Source organism: Calonectris borealis, chromosome 4 (genome assembly GCF_964195595.1).
Source record: "Calonectris borealis chromosome 4, bCalBor7.hap1.2, whole genome shotgun sequence".
Lineage (NCBI taxonomy): Eukaryota > Metazoa > Chordata > Aves > Procellariiformes > Procellariidae > Calonectris > Calonectris borealis.
In genome coordinates, this window is record NC_134315.1 from 470,600 (window position 1) to 491,035 (window position 20,436).

At 61.1% G+C, this 20,436-nt stretch overlaps 1 protein-coding gene across 7 annotated transcripts in view; it reads left to right on the forward strand.

The window, feature by feature from the left end:
• DCTN1 (dynactin subunit 1) overlaps positions 1 to 20,294 on the forward strand; it is an 87,738-nt gene extending 67,444 nt beyond the window's left edge. For 6 of the 7 annotated variants that reach the window (XM_075148271.1, XM_075148269.1, XM_075148275.1 and 3 more), the window contains 23 exons: positions 625 to 822; positions 1,881 to 2,085; positions 3,245 to 3,323; positions 4,709 to 4,868; positions 5,879 to 5,983; positions 6,326 to 6,517; positions 7,251 to 7,367; positions 7,989 to 8,141; positions 8,689 to 8,849; positions 9,882 to 10,050; positions 10,610 to 10,678; positions 11,209 to 11,271; positions 11,370 to 11,519; positions 11,818 to 11,979; positions 12,393 to 12,524; positions 12,783 to 12,911; positions 13,280 to 13,422; positions 14,028 to 14,194; positions 16,518 to 16,651; positions 18,070 to 18,259; positions 19,105 to 19,181; positions 19,539 to 19,628; positions 19,831 to 20,294. In XM_075148271.1, coding sequence (XP_075004372.1) covers positions 625 to 822; positions 1,881 to 2,085; positions 3,245 to 3,323; positions 4,709 to 4,868; positions 5,879 to 5,983; positions 6,326 to 6,517; positions 7,251 to 7,367; positions 7,989 to 8,141; positions 8,689 to 8,849; positions 9,882 to 10,050; positions 10,610 to 10,678; positions 11,209 to 11,271; positions 11,370 to 11,519; positions 11,818 to 11,979; positions 12,393 to 12,524; positions 12,783 to 12,911; positions 13,280 to 13,422; positions 14,028 to 14,194; positions 16,518 to 16,651; positions 18,070 to 18,259; positions 19,105 to 19,181; positions 19,539 to 19,628; positions 19,831 to 19,968 — 3,183 coding nt within the window. In that variant the 3' untranslated portion in view covers positions 19,969 to 20,294. The remainder of the gene's footprint in view (positions 1 to 624; positions 823 to 1,880; positions 2,086 to 3,244; positions 3,324 to 4,708; positions 4,869 to 5,878; positions 5,984 to 6,325; positions 6,518 to 7,250; positions 7,368 to 7,988; positions 8,142 to 8,688; positions 8,850 to 9,881; positions 10,051 to 10,609; positions 10,679 to 11,208; positions 11,272 to 11,369; positions 11,520 to 11,817; positions 11,980 to 12,392; positions 12,525 to 12,782; positions 12,912 to 13,279; positions 13,423 to 14,027; positions 14,195 to 16,517; positions 16,652 to 18,069; positions 18,260 to 19,104; positions 19,182 to 19,538; positions 19,629 to 19,830) is intronic. The other variant, XM_075148274.1, reaches the window with a different exon arrangement.
• The last annotated feature ends 142 nt before the right edge of the window (positions 20,295 to 20,436 follow it).

The following is a 20,436-nucleotide window of genomic DNA, read 5'->3' on the forward strand; positions in this document are numbered from 1 at the left end:
GGAGCAGCTCGCCCGGAGCGCAGCGAAGTCGCGGCATGAACGCACAGTTTGGGGCGCACCCGCGTGTGTGTGTCGGCATGTTTCCGAGTTACACGCTAATAACTAAGCCCGCTGGCCGCTGTAAGTCTGTACCATCCTGCACGTTGTTTTGGTAGAGCCTTTCCGTAAGAGCTGGTTCTGTTTATGAAAACGTGTTTCTTGCATGCCATTGCTCTGCTCTGGCCCTCGGGGCAGGAGAAGAGTTGCTGAGGGGTGAATTTGGGTGTGTTAGTGGTGGTGGGGTTTGTTTTGTTCTGTTTTTAAGGGATTTAGGCATCCGTAGATCCCAGTGAAGTCAAAAGGAAGGTGCTCAGGACCTTTTACCAGCCAAAAAGTTTTTGTCAGTGTGTCAAGGAACATTTATCACACGTTGTACGCGTAGTAAAAATCATCAGATTAAAATGACAGACGGACTCTGTAGCTGCAAGTATGGAGTGGTGCGTTCTTCTAAAACTGCCCCAGTAATGATGCCAAGATACAGGCTAGCTGATGGGTCAGGTTCTGCGTGGGTTAAATTAATGTATCTGGAGCTCTCTCCAAAGGATGCCGCTGCTCCTTTTGGTAATTCTTGGTTTGATGTTGTAGGAGGAGGAAAATTTGCGTTCTCAAGTCAGGGACCTGGAGGAGAAATTGGAGACTCTGAAGATAAAGCGAAATGAAGACAAAGCAAAGCTTAAAGAGCTCGAGAAGTACAAGATCCAGCTGGAGCAGGTGCAAGAATGGAAGAGCAAAATGCAAGAACAACAGGCTGATCTCCAGAAACGTTTAAAGGAGGCCAAAAAGGTGAGCGTCCCTGGGGAGCTGGGCAGCTCCGGTCCTGGGGCTTGCACAGGGAGATGTGATTCCAGGGCTAATTCAATTACTGAAAATGTGTGAGGGGTTTTTTATGAAATATCAGCTAGCATTAAACTGTATGCTCTCCCGCCTCCTGTCTTCTGAATACACACCGGGTCCTGAAATGGCCTCTGACCTCACATATGGCTGTTCTCTCCGACGTAAATACTGACCCGTGCAAATCCCAGATGCAGTCAGGCTGTGCTGCGTGTTTAATGCAGCATGTGAGCCTGGGTCTGGTCCGTCCCGGCAGTAGCGCATGGGTTCCTCTCTCCGGTGGCTTCCTGGGGGGGTCCTGATCCTGACTTTCTGATGTAGACTTGAATTTGTTAAAACTCATCTCCCTTTAGCTAAACGAATACACTTTGAGCTCCTGCCCTGCAGGGCTGGTTGGTATGAGCACTGCCAGCGAAAGCCACCGGGCGTTGGAGCTAATGAATCTTAGGTCGCTCGTTGTCGAGAACATTTCTGCTGTGGCGGCTCTGCCCTCGCCCTGCCTTTGGGGCTCATTTGAAATGTCTGCGGCAGGCTGGCCGTTTCCCCCCAAGGGTGGGTGACCTGCTCTTCTCACTGCCGCTCCCAGGCGGACGGCAGGACTGCGGCCGTGCTGGCAAAGGGCTTTTGCTTCTCTCTGCCCTGGTTTTCCAGGGTGGATTCTTGGTTTCTTTCCCCAGTGATTTCTTTGCTTGTCTGCTCCGGTACAAGCCTATCTATTTTCTGTCTTCATGCTTGTCTCTCCTCGCCTGCAGATTGTTTTTCTGCTGGGCTCTTTTGTGGATGGGAGAAGGTGTGAAGCAGGGGAGAGGCCCCAGGGAGTGGAGATGGGCGCCTGGCGCGCTGGCAGCGAGCCTTCCCCTCTCAGCCCAGACAAGCTGCTCTTCATTGGACTTGATCCTCCTTTGGGAGAGCCATGAGAGACATAATTGTCCGAGGCTCATTGTGAGAGGGGTCTCTCTGTTGTTGGCCTTTGGCTTCCAGGGTCTTCTCACTCGTGTGCTTGACCGCAGGAAGCCAAAGATGCCTTGGAAGCCAAGGAGCGCTACATGGAGGAGATGGCAGACACCGCCGATGCGATTGAAATGGCAACCCTGGACAAGGAGATGGCAGAAGAGCGAGCAGAGTCCCTGCAGCAGGAGGTGGACTCCCTGAAAGAGAAGGTGGAATATCTCACGATGGACCTGGAGATCCTGAAGCACGAGATCGAAGAGAAAGGTGGGAAGGGGTCAGCTTTCGGGTGGTCTCAGCCTGGGTCCCAGTGCACAGGGGAGCTCCTCGCTGGGGAGCAGAAGGCTTGACTGCTTCAGAGCAGTGGTGGCTCCTCACTGCCAGTCGTGGTGAGGCTGAGGCTTTGCCTCTGCGATTTCCCCTGGCAGCCGCTGGGGCTTTCTGCTGCGTCCCCAGCCCTGCTCGGCAGGCACAGGTAGGACCATCGCACGTGGGCAGGTCCGCAGCAGCAGCTCAGCTTCGTCTTCACTTGGGTCCTGGCCTCGCTGAGAAGGCAGAGATGGAGCTGCTGCACTTTTCAGTCTGGGGACAAGTGTTCCTGTCCCGGGCTTAAAGGAGCTCAGGCTTTGTTTTAACGCCTGTCGTTTTCCCTGGGGATGGTGGATCCCACCCCAAAAGGTGTTTGACTGGGGCAGACTTTATGTGGGAGGTAACACAACTGCTTTTGTTGCTTACTGATCCAACCTCCCAGCTTTGCACTGAGCACAGCTTCAAAACCAGCACATTATCCTTGTTTTGATTCCCCCGGGGCCTTTTAGCTCTTGCTATTCAAGGTGAGCTTTAAAGATTACACACAGCAGGAAACGAGCCAGCCATTAAACACTTGTAGTATTGGCATTCACCTGAAAACAAAATCAAGCCCGCAGAAGCAGCAGATGATCAGGCAGGCAGGCTGAGGGATGTGACAGATCGAGGGACTGGGAAAAATGCGGGGAGGACAGGAGTAGTCTGCAGGGAGATGTGGAAATTACTGAGATGAGCAACATCGTTGATTTGAGTTTGCTTTCACGGAATTGTGGGGGCCAGCAGGGTTGGGAGCTGAGAGCACTCACGGTATCCAGCGACGTGTCGCTCTGCCGTAGCCCAGGGGCTGCTCGGGTGCAGTCTGCGGGTTGGTACAGTGGTTCTCATCCGCACTAACTGGCTTTGGTGGCATCGGGGGAATCTCTCAGCCTATGAGCGCCAATGTTAAGTACGAGGCTTCAGTTTTGCTCAGCTGCAGGAGAGGGACTGATGTGTTTCCCCTTGGTATGACTTAGCTGTCCTCTTACTGGCGTTGGCAATGTCACTTAGTGTTAAGGGAACTGGATCTGTTCAGCAGCTGCTATTTCTGCACAAGCAGAATAATGCTTCCTTTCTGCTGCAGGCTCGGATGGAGCAGCGTCCAGTTACCAAGTCAAACAGCTGGAAGAGCAAAACGCGAGACTCAAGGAAGCCCTTGTAAGGTAGGAGACCACTTGTGCTCCCCAAAGGCTGGGATGAAGTTCCTTCCTACAAGAGCCCATGCTGTCTTGGTCTAATAGCAGTTTGTGTCGGAGCACTGATCCAAATACTTCTTCTCCAGAGCAGCCGATGTAACACCTGCTAGCTGGTCTTGGGTTGCTTCTGAGCTCTGGTGCTCCTTAAGCATGCGAGAGAGAAGGGAGAATCTCTTGTCACTGGAGACCAACGTAGATTGGGAGAAAATGAGCCGTTTCAGAAAGCTCCTGTATTTCTTTCCTCTGCGTATGCAGTGCTCTGCTTCTCCAGCACACTGCAGGTTTATTCAAGCACACTGCACGTTTATTCAAGCACACTGCACGTTTACTCAAGCAGGCCGTACAGGACAGTCCTCCAGACACCTCCTGCACAGGTCCCGCTCGAGGTTTCTTGAGCCCGCTCAGCGCTGGGACCTGGTTGTTGCCTTTCCCTGGGCAAGCCCATCTGCCAGGGCTTGGGGCTTTTCTTTCTGGAAGCCACATGTGCTTTAGCCTAGAGGCTCAGGTGGGGTCCCTCTGGTAACCACAGCCCTGCTCGCTGTCCCACCTCGCCCCTCCCGGGTGGCTGTGGTTCAGTGTGCAGGGTGCCGTGTTGCCTTCGGCGCAGAGAGCGGCCCGTGCTCAAAGACAATTATTCCTGGCTGTAGGCCAGGAACGGGTAGAGGGGGTGGAAGCATCCCCTCCTGATAGGAAACACAAGAGACTGCCTTGCAAGGACTTCCAAACCAGTGCATGTTTGGGGCGGGAGGGATAAAGAAGGTCCAAGTGAGAGGAGCTCCCAGCACGTGCCCTCCCTGGGCAGAGCCCCTTCGGGGCTGTTGGCAGCGCTAACAGGGGCCTCTATGCACATGAGCAAAGCTCTGTTCTCGGCACGGGACGAAGCGCCTTTCCTTGTCTGTGCTTTGTCTTTTTCCTGCTCTGACCTTCTCTTACACTAGGAAAGGCTGTGAATGGGACTTGTTTTTCTTTGCTCGCTGGGTTCTTCCTTTCTCAGCCTGTCCCATTTACAGCTATTCTTTCCTGCCTGTCTCTGTTGTCTGTTTTTCTGCATTCTCCTCTTCTCTCCATCCCCTATCGCTCTCATTCTTTCAAAGGAAGGTGCCGTCTCGGGCACCGATTCACCCCCATCCCTCGCTGTTAACGAGCTGTTCGTTGTCCCCACCAGGGAGGGGCTCCAGAGGCTCCACAGGAGCTCTGCTCGCGCTGCCGGTGGGCAGCCAGCACCAGCGTGGGCAGGGGGTCTTGCTCTGCTGGTGCCCACCAAGAGCAGTGTCTGGGAAGGGAACGGCCTCTCTTGCTCTGGTACCTGGGGCTCCGCTGGGCTTGTGATGGGTCTGGTTGCTCTCTCAAAGGATGCGGGACTTGTCTGCATCAGAGAAGCAGGAACACGTGAAGCTTCAGAAGCAAATGGAGAAGAAAAACACGGAGCTGGAGTCCCTGCGTCAGCAGAGGGAGAAGCTTCAGGAGGAGGTGAAGCAGGCGGAGAAAACGGTTGATGAGCTAAAGGAGCAGGTGAGTCCACTGGGGGGAGGATAGGCGGGGAGGGGAAGTCTGGGGCCGTTTAGGGCATTGAGCAACTGCTATCGGGCAAGCTTGGGCCACCTGCTGGCACGGAGCGCTTTCTGCCAGTCGCTCTTGGAGAGCCGCGCTCGGTGATACCGCTGCAGGGACTAATACCTGTGCAAAAGCAAACTCCAGCAGTGGAACTGTGCTGGACTCTGCTGGCCATAGGGTGGCTCTTGAACGTAGGACACGGACGGTACGTCGTGCTTCCCAGGGCCGATCTGTGTTTGCTGCTTGCTCAGTGCTGATCCATCACATCTTCCTGCCTGCGTGATCTTCACGAGGCTTGTTCCTGGCCAGGCTGAGACATCAGTGCGGGTGTGGGCAGCCCTTAGGAAGCCCCCAGGAAGGATCTACATTCACTGCAGAGCAGCCTGCGCAAGTCCTCCGAACTGCTGTTCCGGAGGGACGCTGGCCTCGCGCTGTCTGAGCATTAGCCTGGGTTACGTAGAAGGTGGGCTGTTAGCAGAGGTGATGCTTCTTAATGCAAAGAGACTGAAATCCCCGTTCCTCCATTAATATTGTAAGCGTATAACCACTTGCCTAGGTGGACAGAGAGCTTGGAAAGCACTGTCACAAGTCTGCAAAGACTCAACCTGAAGGTCAGCATCATTTACACTGACCTGAAACTGTTCCACCTTGTGCCCTGATGCAGCTAAAGAGCCAGTAACATCTCTAAGAGCCAAAGCCAAGCCTCTCTTTTCACCTGCCCTTCCTTCTGGGGCTGCTGGCTGTTCTGGTTTGAGTTGTTTGCTCTCCTGAGGGATGCTGTTCCCCACTATCAGGAGGGAGCTCATGCACTGGCTGGCAAACCCTCACCCCGGGATGGGGAGACAGATTTATCAGCCATGACCCACAGCTTGCCAGAGTGATCCCACGGTGGTATAAAAGGAGTTTTGAGCTGCTTGCTGCAGTCTGTTGAGCTCCAGGCTGGAGCGTGATGTGGTGTGTGTTTGCAGGTGGATGCTGCTTTGGGTGCCGAAGAGATGGTGGAGACTCTGACGGAGAGAAACTTAGACCTGGAGGAGAAGGTCCGGGAGCTGCGTGAGACTGTTGGGGACCTGGTAAGACGGACTCCTCTGGAGTAAGGGTGGTGCTGGAGGGCGTCGCTGCTTCCTTCGTGCCTGGTGTGCGGCTGGGCTGATGCGAGGGCTGGTCCAGCCGACTGCCTGGCAGTGAGGCTGCCCGAGGCACTGGGAACTGCCTGGCAGCGCTGCCAGAGGGGACTGGGAACCTCTCTACAGGCATTGCACTCGGTGCCGCTCGCGAGCGGTGCACCCTTCTGCTCTGCAGAGTGTGCCCCTTGCACCCCGGGGTGCCCCTCTGCCCTGCTCCGAAAACGCCCAGTTGCCCTCCCTTGCTCGGCTGTGGTGTAACCGCGTCCCGTGCTGCCTCCTCCTTGCCAGGAAGCCATGAACGAGATGAACGACGAGCTGCAGGAAAACGCCCGGGAGACAGAGCTGGAGTTACGGGAGCAGCTGGATATGGCGACGGCACGGGTCCGCGAGGCAGAGAAGCGTGTGGAGGCTGCGCAGGAGACCGTGGCCGACTACCAGCAGACCATCAAAAAATACAGAGAGCTGACGGCACACCTTCAGGTGCGGCCCCTCGGTGCCCCCCGCGCGGCAGTTCCCGCTGGAGCCGTGCTCCTCTGGGAGCCCACCTCCGTGATGAGGAGACCGGGCATGTGTAGGCAAGAGCATTGCCAGGGGCGGTGGTCCCTGGGGGCAGGGACGGCACGCTGCCTCCTGCTCGCGTGGGAGGTGGGCATGGCAGAACACAGAGGGCTGATGCCTGGAGCGCGGGTTCCTAGCTGAGCTTTCCTGGGCACCGCCAGCGGTGCCCGGCTGCACGTGCTTCTCGTGACCTCCGACAGCCCCGCCTGTCCTCCCGCCTGTGTCCAGATGGGGCTCGCTGGCAGAGCCCTGCTGAAGCCAGCACTGCAAACACTTCCGAGCAGGTGGCTCTTTCAGCCCTTCACTGCGCTGTGCTGCTTGTGCTCCAGGCTTGGGAACCGAGTCCTGGGCAAGGCAGAAGAGCGTGGGGGCGCTTGGTTCTCCTGGGCTTTGCTGGCAGTGGAAGGAGATGGGTAATGAGCTTGTGTGGATTCCTTGGCTCGAATACAGCGTGCTGTCAGCCGAGCGTTTGGAGAGCACTGGCGTTCCTCTTCCTTGCTTTCATCCATCGGTGCGCGTGTTGCACAACGAGCCCCGGTGCCCCCCGCCCCTCCCCGAGGAAGGGGCGTCGGGAGGTTAGGTGTGGCTGTGGGATTACAGCTCTCCTCTGCGCTGGCTTTCTGTATGTCTCATCGCGGCTTCTTTCTGTGCTCAGGACGTGAACCGAGAACTCATGAGTCAGCAAGAAGCATCTGCTGAGAAACAGCAGCAGCCTCCTCCCGAGATGTTTGACTTCAAGATTAAATTTGCAGAGACGAAAGCCCATGCCAAGGTAGGGCCAGCAGCAGAGCTGCGCGCCAGGCCTGTGAGCTGAACGGGGCGCATTCATTCCCGCGTGCGAGGCTCCTGAAGCGGTGGCACCGGGGATGGCAGCGGCGTGTGGGTGCCAGGCTCGGGGCCGGTATTCCCCGCGCGGTGGGGCTGACCCTGCGGCTCGGCTCTCGGAGCTGGCCTGCGGTCCTCCTGCCCGCCGTGGAAACAGACCGCGGCGACTGTCGGGATGTTTCCCTCTCCTAAGAGAGAGAGAAACAAACTTCAAATGCCGCTGTGCAAAAAGGGATGTTTTCTTGTGAAAGAGCGTGCTCAGAGCTGACAATGTAAGCATTGTTTTCATCACGCTGTCGACGCTGGCTGGAAAGAAAGAGTGCTTGTGAGCACAGATCCGTGGTGTGCCCTGCGCCCGGGGTCAGAGCAGCGCTCCGGACCAGTCCCTGGCCCCTCCCCAGAGCACCAGTTGGTAACAATAAGAAATGTTTCTGTGACAGCCGGGGAGCGGGCGTTAGCTGTGTCCCAGGAGGAAAGAGGTTCCCACTTTTTAAAATACTGACGGGGCTGGGATGCACTGGGCTGGGAGGGGACCGAGCGGGCTGCCTTGACCGTGTGTCTCCTGCAGGCCATCGAGATGGAGCTGCGCCAGATGGAGGTGCAGCAGGCCAACCGGCACGTCTCCCTCCTCACCTCCTTCATGCCCGACAGCTTCCTGCGCCACGGCGGGGACCACGACTGCATCCTGGTGCTGCTGCTCATCCCTCGGCTCATCTGCAAGGTGGGATGGGTGCCTCGGCTCCCGCCTGCCTGGGGGAGTTAGGCCTTGCCGAGAGCTTGTGCTAATTCTTCCTTTGAAGCCGTGAGCTGGGGCTGTCTCCTGAGCTGGGCTGTCGGGGCTTGGGGCGTCGTCTTCGCACCCGCTGTGCCATTTGGGCCAACCGGGAGTCGGGGGCTGGGAAATTTATCTTTTCTTTCTGCCCCAGTTGAATTTGGGATTTTGAATGTTTACTCGTTTGAGAACTTTCAAACTTGTCTGGGAGGAGGAGGAAGCGGGAGTCGCTGCCCGCAGGTGGTGGTGGGTCCGGGGCTGGAGCACTCAGCTGTGGTACTGGTGGGTCAAGCCCGCCGGTTCGGGCAGGGCAGGCGTGCGAGCCTCGGTGTCTTCCAGCACTGACCGGGGCGTTGGCGTCCCCTTCTGTTCTGCAGAAATATCTCCCAGGAAGGCTTGCTTGGGGGTGAGGGGGGTGTTTGGCCGGTCTGTGGCTAAGCGGAACAGATCAGAGCAAGCGCAGGAAGACTCTGAAGGTTCGCCCTCTTCCCCGCAGGCTGAGCTGATCAGCAAACAGGCTCAGGAGAAGTTTGATCTGAACGAAAACTGCGCAGAACGCACCGGCCTCAAGGGCGCTGCGGGAGAGCAGCTGAGCTTCGCTGCCGGGCTGGTGTATTCCCTGAGCCTCCTGCAGGCGACGCTGCACAAATACGAACAGTGAGTACCCAGCCCTTCTCCTCACCCGTGATTGCCACCCGCTTCACCGTCTGGAAGCACAGAGGACCTCTGCAGCCTCGCAGCAGGGCCTGGTCCCTCTGGAGTTGAAGAGATTTTGGCAGCTAGGCTAGAAGAAAGGTTTGGGATCCCATTTATTGCCTTGTGACGGGGGTATTCGCTTCTCTTGTAACTCCCTCCTTGTTTTCCTCCCAAGAATTGACACGTGAAGGGATCCGATTCTCTAGCACGTGTTGCTCGTTCTTCAGCTGTGACCGTGTCTTGAGGCCAGAAGTAGCCTTGCTGCACTGATTTTTCCATCTATCCTGCCAGAAGATGCATCTCGGTCTCTTGCTGAGCTTGATTGCGTCTGGGGTTGACTCTGGGCTCCAGCCCCCAAGAGCAGGCTCCCCCCTGCAGCCCACTGCCCTCTTCCGCCAGTGCCCAGGGCTTAGTCCTGTGCGGAGGGTTTCACAGTGTCGGTCTTGGTCGGTGTGAGCCCATCGCTGGGCAGCGCCCTGACAGCACCGCGGAGCCAGGGCTTTCCTCGGAGGCTGGGAAATGCTGTTGGGCACCAAAACGGCTGTGGCTGGGCAGGGTTCTCGCCTTGAGGCTTGCTCAGCTTTGCTCCCAGGAAAGTGGCTCAGTTTGAAACAGGGCACTGAAAGATCCCTTTGCTCCTGCACCAGCGTCGCTGATGAACTCGTTAGATCGCCTGGTGTATTGCTGGTGCTAGGTGGCAAGTCTCCTCCTGCCTCCAGCACCGAGTTCTGGCCTAGAGAGTTCAGTGTTTTTCTGTTCTGAGGCTCCCTTTCCTGTAGCTCCCAGGCAACTTATTTCATGCCGTGGTTTTCTACAGATGTTTTGACCTTCGTTAATCGCTCTCTAGCTACAGTGCTCCTTGGGGTCCAGCTGGTGGTCCCGGGGGGTTCCAGTGGCCTGAGACTGGCACCCAGAAGCAAAGCCCTGTATTGACGCTGTCCGGAGCATGCGCCTGTCCCAGCCAAGCCGACTGTGTCTGCGTTCCCTTACCAGGGCCCTGAACAAATGCAGCGTGGAGGTGTATAAGAAGGTGGGGATGCTGTACCCCGAGATGAGCGTCCACGAGCGCTCGCTGGACTTCCTGATCGAGCTGCTGCACAAGGACCAGCTGGACGAGACGGTCAACGTGGAGCCGCTGACCAAAGCCATCAAGTACTACCAGGTGGGTCTGCGGAGCCGAGAGTGAGGGGCTCTCGGCCAAGCTCGGGGCGTTTCTGACCCGCAGGGCGGGGAACTGGTGCGACCTCGCCAGTGCGTGCCACAGCTGGAAATCGTGCCCTCGGATACATCGTTCAGATGGCACTTTGATAAGCTGTGAATAAGCTCGTTGGCAGCACTTTCCCGTGGATGTTTTTCACCTCGGGAGCACGCAGGAGTCGAGCCTGTGACGGTGTCACTTGGGGGCTGTGTTCTCTGCTCTCTGTCCCTGGGAGGACGCAGGCAGAAAGGACGCGGTTCTCCATCCTGCGTTTCTGCACCTCTGTGCTGCAGGCTAGGGCTGCTGGCCCTTTGAATTAAGGGCCGCCAGCTCTTTTGGAGGGCAGGGCCTTCAGAGGGGATCTGGTGGGGGTCACTGCAAGAGTTTTCCCTTCCAATTAAAAATTAGGCCAAACCCTCAATGCTTGGGGTTTTTTGTTACGTATTTCCTTGTTTGGTTTGTTTGCTTGCGTGGGTGGAAACATTTGAGGGGTGCTGATCTCTGCTGGTCTCTCTCCACCTAGCACCTGTACAGCATCCACCTGGCTGACCAGGCTGAAGACTGCACGATGCAGCTGGCCGACCACATCAAGGTGACGTGGGGAAAAATAACCTGACTCTTTCCTTGTTGCCTGTTTTCTGCCTTTGCCCTTTCTGCTCCCCCCGAGATCATTTTTTGAGTTGAAGTGCCTCTTCTCCCCCTCTCCCTATTGCAGTCACTTTTCCCCAGCTCCCGCTGCTTGCGGTGGCACGGAGGCGATGAGGGCTCCCAGGTCAGGGAAAGGGGAAGAAACCGTGGGGCCATTTGCCCTGCAGATGTCTGGGTAGAAAGAGAAGAGCAGCAAGGAGAGCGCGGAGAACCTAGTGCCCGAGAGGGAGTGTTGTACTGCCCTGAGCTTCCAAGGGAAGTACCAGTGTCCTGTGCCCCACGGAGTAAAACCAAAATTAACTGAATGCCTCAACCTGTTTTCCTGCTCCTGTAAATTCTGCGGTCGTGGCAGGGCGGTGTACAGAGGGTCTGTCCTGGAACGCCCCAGCCCAAAGCCCTGGTTTGCCCTAGTGCCCGTCTTGCCCGGTCTCTGCTTTGCCCCGAGCTGACGGTACCTGTGTTTGTGCTCTGCAGTTCACCCAGAGTGCCTTGGACTGCATGGGGGTGGAGGTGTGCCGGCTGCGATCCTTCCTCCAGGTAGGACGTGCTCGGGGTGGCTCTGCGGGGTTGTGCTGGGTTCCCCTCGCCGATGATGCCTCTGTCGGTTTTTCTGAGGTCCTTTCTCTGCACCCTAGGCTGGGCAGGAGGCGTCCGACCTTGCCATCCTCCTCAAGGACCTGGAGACCTCCTGCAGTGACATTCGCCAGTTCTGCAAGAAGATCAGGCGCCGCATGCCTGGGACGGACGCTCCGGGTATCCCTGCGGCACTGGGCTTCGGGCAGCAGGTGAGCTGGTGGGAGCTGAGATGGGACGCAGCGTCTCTGGGCTTTGTCTTTCTAGCTGGGACGGTGACATGGACTTTGTAACCTACTTTTCTCCAGCCTTCAGTTTCTTTCTGTCTTTCCTGGTGCTTCCCATCTTCCTAGCGATGCTTCAGAAGCCAGTTAAAATCTCACTAGCTGTCCGACTAGGGTGAGGCAAGGGTTGTGCAGCCAGGAGCTTCCGAGTGCCTGGGAAGCGAGCTGGAAAGCAGCCCGTTTGTCTCTGCCTTTCTCAACCACCCTCTTTCTGCCCGACTTTCAGGTGTCGGACACGCTGCTGGACTGCCGCAAGCACCTGACGTGGGTGGTGGCCGTGCTGCAGGAGGTGGCCGCTGCTGGGGCGCAGATGATTGCTCCTCTGGCGGAGAACGAGGGGCTGCTGGCGGTGAAGCTGGAGGATCTGGCCTTCAAAGCGAGCGAGCAGGTGGGAAGCCCCCTTCTCGATTGCCCCTCGTTCCCTGCTGCGGCGGGGTAAAGCCGGGACCCGTCTCACTCCAGCGCTACAGACCTGCCCGTGAGCAGCTCTGGACGGGGGAGCCTTGTGGAGGCTGGGAACGAACTGGGAATATCGTAGAATCATAGAATAGTTTGGGTTGGAAGGGACCTTTAAAGGTCATCTAGCCCACCCCCCCCGCAATGAGCAGGGAATGGCCAGGGAATGCCAAAAGGCGGAGGGCTTTGTGGTCCCCTGCTCTGTGCCGTCCTTCCCCGCAGCCGCACCAGAGGGTCTGCGGCCTCTCAAGACCTGTGGCGCGTGGGGGGAGTCGGGAGGGGGCTGTAACGGTGGCTGTGAGCCCAGCCCAGGGGCACCTGCCACTTTCTTCCCGTCCTTTGCAGATCTACGGCACCCAGGGCATCAACCCCTACGAGTGTCTGCGTCAGTCCTGCAGCATCCTCATCGCCACCATGAACAAGATGGCCACGGCCATGCAGGAGGGAGAATACGACGCGGATAGGCCACAGACCAAGGTGGGCTTCGGCTGCGGCAGGGGCCTCAGGCAGAGCCGGGGCGTCTGAGTTGCTCTGTAATCTTGCGCAGTCCTGCCGCTGCCTCCCTGGCAGGAGACGATCTTCTGATGGGGCAGAGAGCCGGGGAGCCCAGCAGGTGCCTGCAGGATTCAGGGAGGCCGGGAACGATCCCCCTTTTGCTGTGTGGCCCCATCTGCAATTACCGGAATTCATTGTAAAATACTGATTTTGTGCCTTGTTCCTCTGGTCTCGTTGCAGCCCACCCCACCGGCTGACCTACGGGCAGCGGCTCTTCGGGCAGAGATCACCGATGCTGAGGGGCTGGGGCTTAAGCTGGAGGACAGGGAGACGGTCATCAAAGAGCTGAAAAAATCTCTCAAGATCAAGGTAATGTTCTTCAGTCGACCTCCGCCTTCCTGGCTGGTCAGTGAAGAGCTGAAGTGCTGCTGTAGGGGTGACGTTCGTGCTCCAGGTGACTTGTTGCCTGTGGAGCTGTCTCGAGTCCCAGCCAGACCTCCTGGAAATACCGTTCCAGTTGTCAGGGAGGTGCTGTCCCTGCTGTCCTGGCCTTTCCCCCACCACGTTCTGGGACAGCCAGGGTTGCTTGGTGATGGGCACGTGTGTCTGGGTACCAAGCCTGGGTGCGGTGTGGGTGGGAGTTGTGATTTCTGGGCAGGCTCCCACCAGGCGCCGCAGGGAGTTTTTCTTGGTGCCCACCATCCTGGAGCTCTCTGATCGCTTTCCTGCCTTTCCAGGGCGAGGAGCTCAGCGAAGCAAACGTGCGGCTCAGCCTCCTGGAGAAGAAGCTGGACAGCGCGTCCAAGGATGCAGATGACCGTGTGGAAAAGATACAGACAAAGCTGGACGAGACCCAGACGCTGCTCAAAAAGAAAGAGAAGTAAGTGTGAGATGGGGCTGCTGCTGGAGGGTCTCTGGTGAGGACTGGACAGCCGGCGGTCCCTCGGGCTGCCTGGGAGGGTTTGTGCCGCAGCGGAGGGGGACGTTAGTGAGGGATCCGCAGGGGAACCAGCACATTTTAAGGGTGCACAGCAGAGCGCAGGCTGGCAGAGGGGTCCTGGGAAAGGTCCTGTTCAAACGCTCTTGTGGAAGGGGCCGTTGTCCTGGCATGTTCTTACTGCCGTGGCTGTGCTCCAAGCACCTCTTGCCACACCTGGGCTGTTGGCAGAGCGCGCCTGTGGACAAGCAGGGAGGAGCAACCCGCAGGGTGGAGGGAGGACTGTCTTGGGGTGTAAAAGCTGGGCGAAACAGCTAAGGGGATGCTGGGTTCAATCTGGATAAATCCTTCCTTCGTTTGCTGTACCACAGTCTGCAGTGGAGGCTGGTGGGGCTCCAGCTCCTGGATCAGCAGGTTCCTGCCTGAAGCACAGCAGCAGCAGGAGGCACGGCAAAGCCAGGAGCTCTCGGGTCCTGGACTGCTTGCCTCTTTCCGTCGGAGAAGCATCTCCAGCTGCACCCGTGACTGACTCTGTGTGCTCTTCCCAGGGAGTTTGAGGAGACCATGGATGCTCTTCAGGCAGATATCGACCAGCTGGAATCAGAGAAGGTGGAGCTGAAGCAGCGCTTGAACAACCAGTCAAAGCGAACCATCGAGGGCCTGCGCGGTGCCCCGGCCTCTGGAGTTGCCTCCATCGTGTCTGGCATTGCCGGAGGTGCGTACCCAGCGTCCCCAGAGCACTCGAACGCTTCTGCAGCTGGTGTAGGGTATTTGCAGGCTGGAAAGGGAGCCTGGGCCGTGCCCCCGACACAGGTCTGGGAGCTGTGCCGGGGAATGCCCTGCGGTGTCGTGTGGTGTCCCGGGAAGCAGCGTGGGAGCTCAGGCTGCCAGCAGGAGTGAGCAGCGCTTGGGAACGGTGCTCCGACGGTGCGCTGCTCTGCCTGCCCGGCCCTCCCGCAGCGAGCCGGAGCCCCTGGCATGGCTGGCAAGGAGAGGACAGGAGGCGTTTGGGCTGTAACAACGACTGGGGAGTGCGGAGAGCCTGCAGCTCCCCCGCGGTGTCCAGCAGCTCCGTGCTTGGGTGGGCAGGGCAGTGGTGGCACCTCTGCGGAGCCAGCCTGGGGCGTCCCTGCAGCTGGCTGGGGCTGGGGGGCCCTTGGTGGTGGGGCACCTTGCTCCGGCTGCCATGCGCAGGCCAGTGCCGGTACTGGCCAGCCCGGCCCGTGGGCCCGTCCTCCCACCGGGACGCTCCCGTGGAGACGCAGCAGCCTGCGCCTGCCCGCTGGCGTGTCCTTGCTGCTGCAGGCAGCGCCCGCCTCCGCTGCCGTGCCTCTCCAGGGCACGGACGGGGCTGTTCGGGCTCTGCTGCTCTGACCTGGCTGGCTCAGAGAATGAGAGATCCGATTTCTCCGTGCCTCCCGGGCTCTCCTGAAGCCCAGCAGCAAGGGGTGGGTGATGGTGAGGGACGGGCGCTTGCTGAGGTTGCAGGTCCTCATGCTGGCTAGCGGGGGTGTTAGCACCTTCCCTGTCACTCCGGAGGACGTGTCCTACAAGAAACGCCTGGCGGCAGGTACAGTGGCAAAGCAGAGGTGTGGGGTACGCTGGCGTCTTTGTCAGGAGCTCTGGCTGTAGGACAGCGTGTGGCCTCCTCAACCGAGAGCTCAGGCGTCCTTTAGGACTGTGGAGCAGCCGGGCCCTCTGACCTCAGGGTGGCGGTGATCCGGTGGGTCCAGGTTCCTGATCCTTTTGGCCTGATCTGGGTTGGGTAACACCTGGACGCGGCCTGGCTTCTGGATGCAGCAGCTCCTGGCCCTCATGGAGCTGCAGCCTCTCCCCGAGTCACTGTGGCCACGAGCTCTGGCTCTCGGGAATGCTGACAGCATGTTCTCGGTCCTGAACCGCGTACGCAGCGCTGGCAGCACTGTGCCAGCACCCGCCTGCTCGTGAGCACTGCGTTTCGGGGGCGGGGGGGGCGCAGGCCGAGGGGACCCCAGCTCGCAGGGGTGCAGTGCACACCAGGAGCAGTGGGGCAGTCTGCAGGAGCTGCTCCTGTGCCCCTGCACGGGGCGGCTGGGACGGAGCGCCTTGCAGCAGGTCAGCACGGCTCTGGAGGAGCCGCGCCGCGGGTGTGCGTGTCCTGCGGGGGGGGCTGACAGCCCTGGTCGGGGCTCGCCGGCTCCTGCAGCAGCGGCACACGGAATCCCACTGCCCCGGCGGGCTGCGGGGACGGTCGGTGCTCCCTGAGTCAGGGGACAGGGGTTGGCGCAGGACACGGCCGTGGGTGACCAGAGCTCCTCTGGCCATGGCTCCTCTCCAGCTTGATCCTCGGCTTTAATTCTGCTTCTTCTTGTCTTTCCTCTGGCTCCTCTCCTTGTACTGCAGAGGAACAGCAGAGAGGTACAGTACTGCACCCAGCATGCCAGTGCTCCCCGCCTCCTCCGGCCCCAGAAGTGCATGCCGGGGGGGACTAGCGTCCCAAGGCACCCAAGCATGGCCCTGGGAGAAGGCTTGGTTTGGGAGCAGGGGGAAGGACGCAGGTCCTGCTCGAGGGCAGTGCTCGGCTCGGATGCCGAGCAGCCTGTGGCGCAGGGGAGCTCGTGGCTGGTGCACTCCTGGACGGCACCGGGAGTCCAGGAAGGGAGCGATGAGCATGAAACCGCTACGGGTGCAGAGTGCTGTGGCTCCCGCAGCGGAGAGACGGGTCCCTGGAGCGCCCAGAGCTCGGCACAGCCCCGCGTCTTCGGGAAGCGGGCACCGGGAGCGAGTGCCGGGCTGCTGAGGAGGCGTAGGGGGGTGAGGTGCTGCCCTGGCCCGCTGGCGTCTTGCCCTTCTCCGCGGGAGCAGGACGGGAGGTGCCGCATGTTCATGGTGGCTCTGTCGTGGCCTGGGCGCACACCGGCAGACGCTGCTTCCCCCAACGCTGCAGACACTCGTCCCTTTGCTGAGCCTGTCCGCATGTCCAGCGCCGCTGTAGCAGTCCTGCCCCGCGCTCGCGTGTGACAGTTGCTGATGCTGCTGCCGTTTGTGCCTGTCCGCAGGTGTTGGTGCCGGCCAGGTGACGGGAGGTGGCTCGGGACCCGTCCAGGTGAAGGACTCGCCTCTCCTTCTCCAGCAAATCGATGCCATGCAGCTTTCCATCAAGCACCTCAAGAACGAGAACAACCGGCTCAAGGTGGGGTGCGGGCCTCGCCCTGCGGCGGGTGCCCGGGCGCCCGCAGTGCTGAGCGGGTCCCAGCGGGTCCCGGTGCGCTGGACCCGGGGCTCAGACGTGCCGTATGTCGGGAGGTCGAGCAGAAGAGGGAGGGCGAGGCGGGGGGTGGCTGGGGGGAGCGTGGTGCCACGGCGCGGGGCAGGGCGCTTGCCCTGGGGCCGGGCAGAGCAGCCTGAGGCTCCGGCTGCTGCCAGCACCGCAGGCGGTGATGTGCTCCCTCCAACGCCGCAGAGCAGCTCCGCCCTCCGCGTTGTGGGTTCCCTCGGGAAAAGAAACGGGAATGGCGAGAGGCGCCTTGGACTCTGCTTTACAGAGAGGGGCTCTGTGAGGAGCCCAGCCGGGGCACGGCTGCGCCGTTCCCGTTCCTGCGGCGGGAGGCTCGGGCTCTGCCCTGGCAGCACGGCAGCCCGAGGGAAGGGCCGTCCTGCAGCGCTGCAGCGCTGCTCGGGGGCCTTCGCCTTCCTCCGGCGGCAGGCTCTGGGCTCGGGGCTTGTGTTGGGTTGGTGCCTGCCTTCGGCTGATGGTCTTGGACAAAGTCGTGTCCCAGGAGGACAGGAAGGGTGGTCCACGTGGGATGCGATCCACGTGGGATGCAGTGTGCATGGGATGTGGTCCGCATGGGATAAGCTGGAGGAAGGGCGCTTAATCCACCAGATCCGGTGGCGGTCAGGAGCGCAGCTCTGCTGCGGGGCTCGCAGCGAGCTCTCTGCTAGCGACGAGCTTTGGCTCCTCTGGGGAAGGGGCTTTGGCTCCGGGGGAAGGGGCCGAGCCCTTGGTCCGAGCGCAGGGCCAGCGGCTGGGAGCCGGAGTGGCCGGCAGAGCCGGGGGTGCTGGTGGCGTCCCTGCCCAGCCTTGGTCCCCCTTCAGAGCGGGGGCTCCAGGTGCCGGCTGGTGCAGCCTGGTGGAGGCGTTTATTGATTAACCAGGGCACTATGAGGAAATCGGCAAAGCAACAGTGCAATAACATTCCGCTAATATTAATTCAGACATATCATTATGCAGATTATTATGCACAACTGTGAAGCTGTTAATGATAGCTCTTAAATCTAATGAGTCGCGTACGTGGCCACTGTTAAGTTATGGTTCTGTAGGTACCGAGGTGCCGGCCTGTTCCCCCCTCCCAAGCCTTACGCGTGCTCAGCTGGTTTCCAAGGGCTTCCCTCCGGTGTCCTGGTGCGTTTGGGACGTCACTGCTGTCCCTGGGCATCCGTGCTCCCCCCCTTGAAGATCCACTCTCTGGTGGTTTTGGCTCTAGTTTTCTATGCCCTTTTCTCTTCGTTTGGGCGCTCCTTTTCGCTGCCTTCAGACTGCGTTTTCTCTGCCCGACTCCTCCCAAACAAACACCCTGCCCCTAACGACCTTCTCCCCGTCGGTCCCAGGGAGCCCAGATGAAGATGGAGCTGGCCAGCCTGACGCCTCTGCAGGTGCCCAAGATCTCCCTCCCCAAGACCAGGCAGGGAGAAGGTCTGGCCACACACACGCTGTATCGCAAGACCAGCCAGCTCCTGGAGACCCTCTATCAGATGAGCGCCAACGCCAAGGTTGTGGACATGAAGCAGACCAAGTCGGGTAGGTCCTACACAAACGTTCCTCGGCTGAGGCATCTGGGGAGCAGGGGGGTCACGGGCAGCCGTGAGTCGGAGGGAGCTGGGCCCACGCTCTGTGAGCAACCTCCGCGTCTTCCCTCTGCCCGGGGAGGGACCGGCACCTCCTTCCCTGCAGCCAGCGTCCGGGGCAGGGTTTGCTCCAGGGCAGAGCTCCAGCCCACCCGTTTAGACCTGCTGCCTGCGAGGGATCTGCTCTGGCGGCAGCAATCCCGGGCTGCTCACGCTGACCGGGCTTCTCTGCGCAGCAGGGAATGGCCTCGTGCCCCCGAGAGGCGGCCGTCCCCGTCCCCCCGCTGCGGGCATTCGAGCGTCTGGGGACAGCGTGGCACCGGCTCAGCGCGCAGGGGCCGAGGTTGCTCCCTGCCGTCAGTGCGGCTCAGCCTCTTCCCTACAGCGCTGCTGGCTGCGCCGGGAGCCTCTCGCCCCCCCAAAACCCGCTGGGTAACAACGAACCTGAGCTGGCCGAGCCGGCGCCCTGCACACGCTGGATCGTGCCCCGCAGCCGGTGGCTGGCCGGATCTCGAGCCCCGGGGAGGACGCCTCCCTTCTGCTCCCGCTCCCCTGCGTCAGCGTTCGGACGAGCCGCACGGCGGTTGCCTTGCTCGTGCTGCGGTGCTGGTCTGCGCCCAGCTGCAGGGCTCGCCGTCCGTCAGGGCTGGGCGAGGCGGGCCCCGGTGCTCCGCGGTGGAGGCGTTTGGGGTGAAGAGCACAGGACAAGTGCCGGTGCTGCCGTTACAGCCGCGCAGCCTTGTCCATGCCGGGACGGCCCCGCGGGCGCCCGCGTTTCTCACCTCCCGTCTTCCGCAGCAAGGAGCTCGTCAGCGCGGCTGCTGGAGCAGACGGCCCGCCTGTGGTCCCTCAAAAACAGCATCGACACCCTGCGGGTAAGGCGAGCTCCTTCCACGCCGCCCGCAGCGGCGGCAGGCAGCTCTCCGGCGGCTGGCGTGGGAGGGTGGGTGTCCCGGCAGCACCCCAGGCACAGCCCTCCTGTGCCCCCAGGCCCCTGGGGGAAATGAATGGGCACGTCTCAATGTGGGCACGGTAGCTGGTGCTGCCGGCCCCTCGCTGTGCCCTGCAGCCCCTCCGGCTGCGGCAGTGGGGGGCGAGGTGCTGCCCCCTTCCCCTTCCGAAGCAAAGCCGGGTTTGAGCCCTCTGGCTTGTTCCCGGGGCGGCGAGGGGCTGTGCGGGGGCAGGAGCGGCTGCGGGGCGGTTCTGGGGGTGACTTGTGCTCTCCCCCCCAGGATGACACGATGAGGGAGACGGTTCAGCAGCAGCTGGGTGCCAGCGTCCCCACCAACTTCGGCATTTTCCCCTCCTCCTCCTTCCTGAAGGTGAGACCCCCGCTCCCGGCCTCTCCGGGGCCCTGGGGCAACGGCCGAAGGCCGGGGCGGAGCAGGACCCCGTTTGGGGCCCCAGGGCCCGGGCAGCCCTGGCTGTGGGGACGTCCCTGGCTGCGGGAGGGGGGAGAGGCACCGTCCCGGCGCTGCCCCGGCCGGCCCAGGCCCTCCCCCGACGGCCGCTCTGCCTTTGCAGGCCAAGCAGGAGGAGGAGGAGGGCATGGCGTTCTGCGGCAAAGTGACCTTCCCCTGCCCGCCGGGGCACAGCCAGGCGCACCGGCTGCTCCTCACCCCCGAGCTGCTCCACCAGCTGCGCAGCCACTTCGCCCCCTGAGCCCACGGACCCAGGCTCGCTGCACGCCCCCCGCTCAGCGCCCCCCGCCCGGGGGGACCCGCCCCTTCGCTCCCCTCCCCGCCGGTGGGGCGGCGGCCGGAGCCGCTTCCCCCGGGGCGAGCCGGGCCCTGCCGGGGGCTCCCCCCCGCCCCCGCCGCTGCTGCCAGACACTACGGCCGCCGGGACCCCCGGGCCTGGGCTGCACCGGGGGGGCCGCAGCCCCCCGCTCCCGCCCTGCGCCCGCGGGGCTGCTGCGGGCCGCACCCCCTCCCGCGGCCCCCGGCCTCGGCACTCGCGTTCTCGAATAAAGCTGCCCTGAACCCGCCCGCGGCCCCGCGCCTTCCTGCGCCGGGGGGACCGGGGGGGGTTCGGGGAGCGCCGGGACCCGCCACGTGCGGCCGGGGGGGGCGGCGGCGCGAAACGCGGATGGAAGCGCGTGGGGTGCGGAGCGGAGCGCGGGGAAGAGGC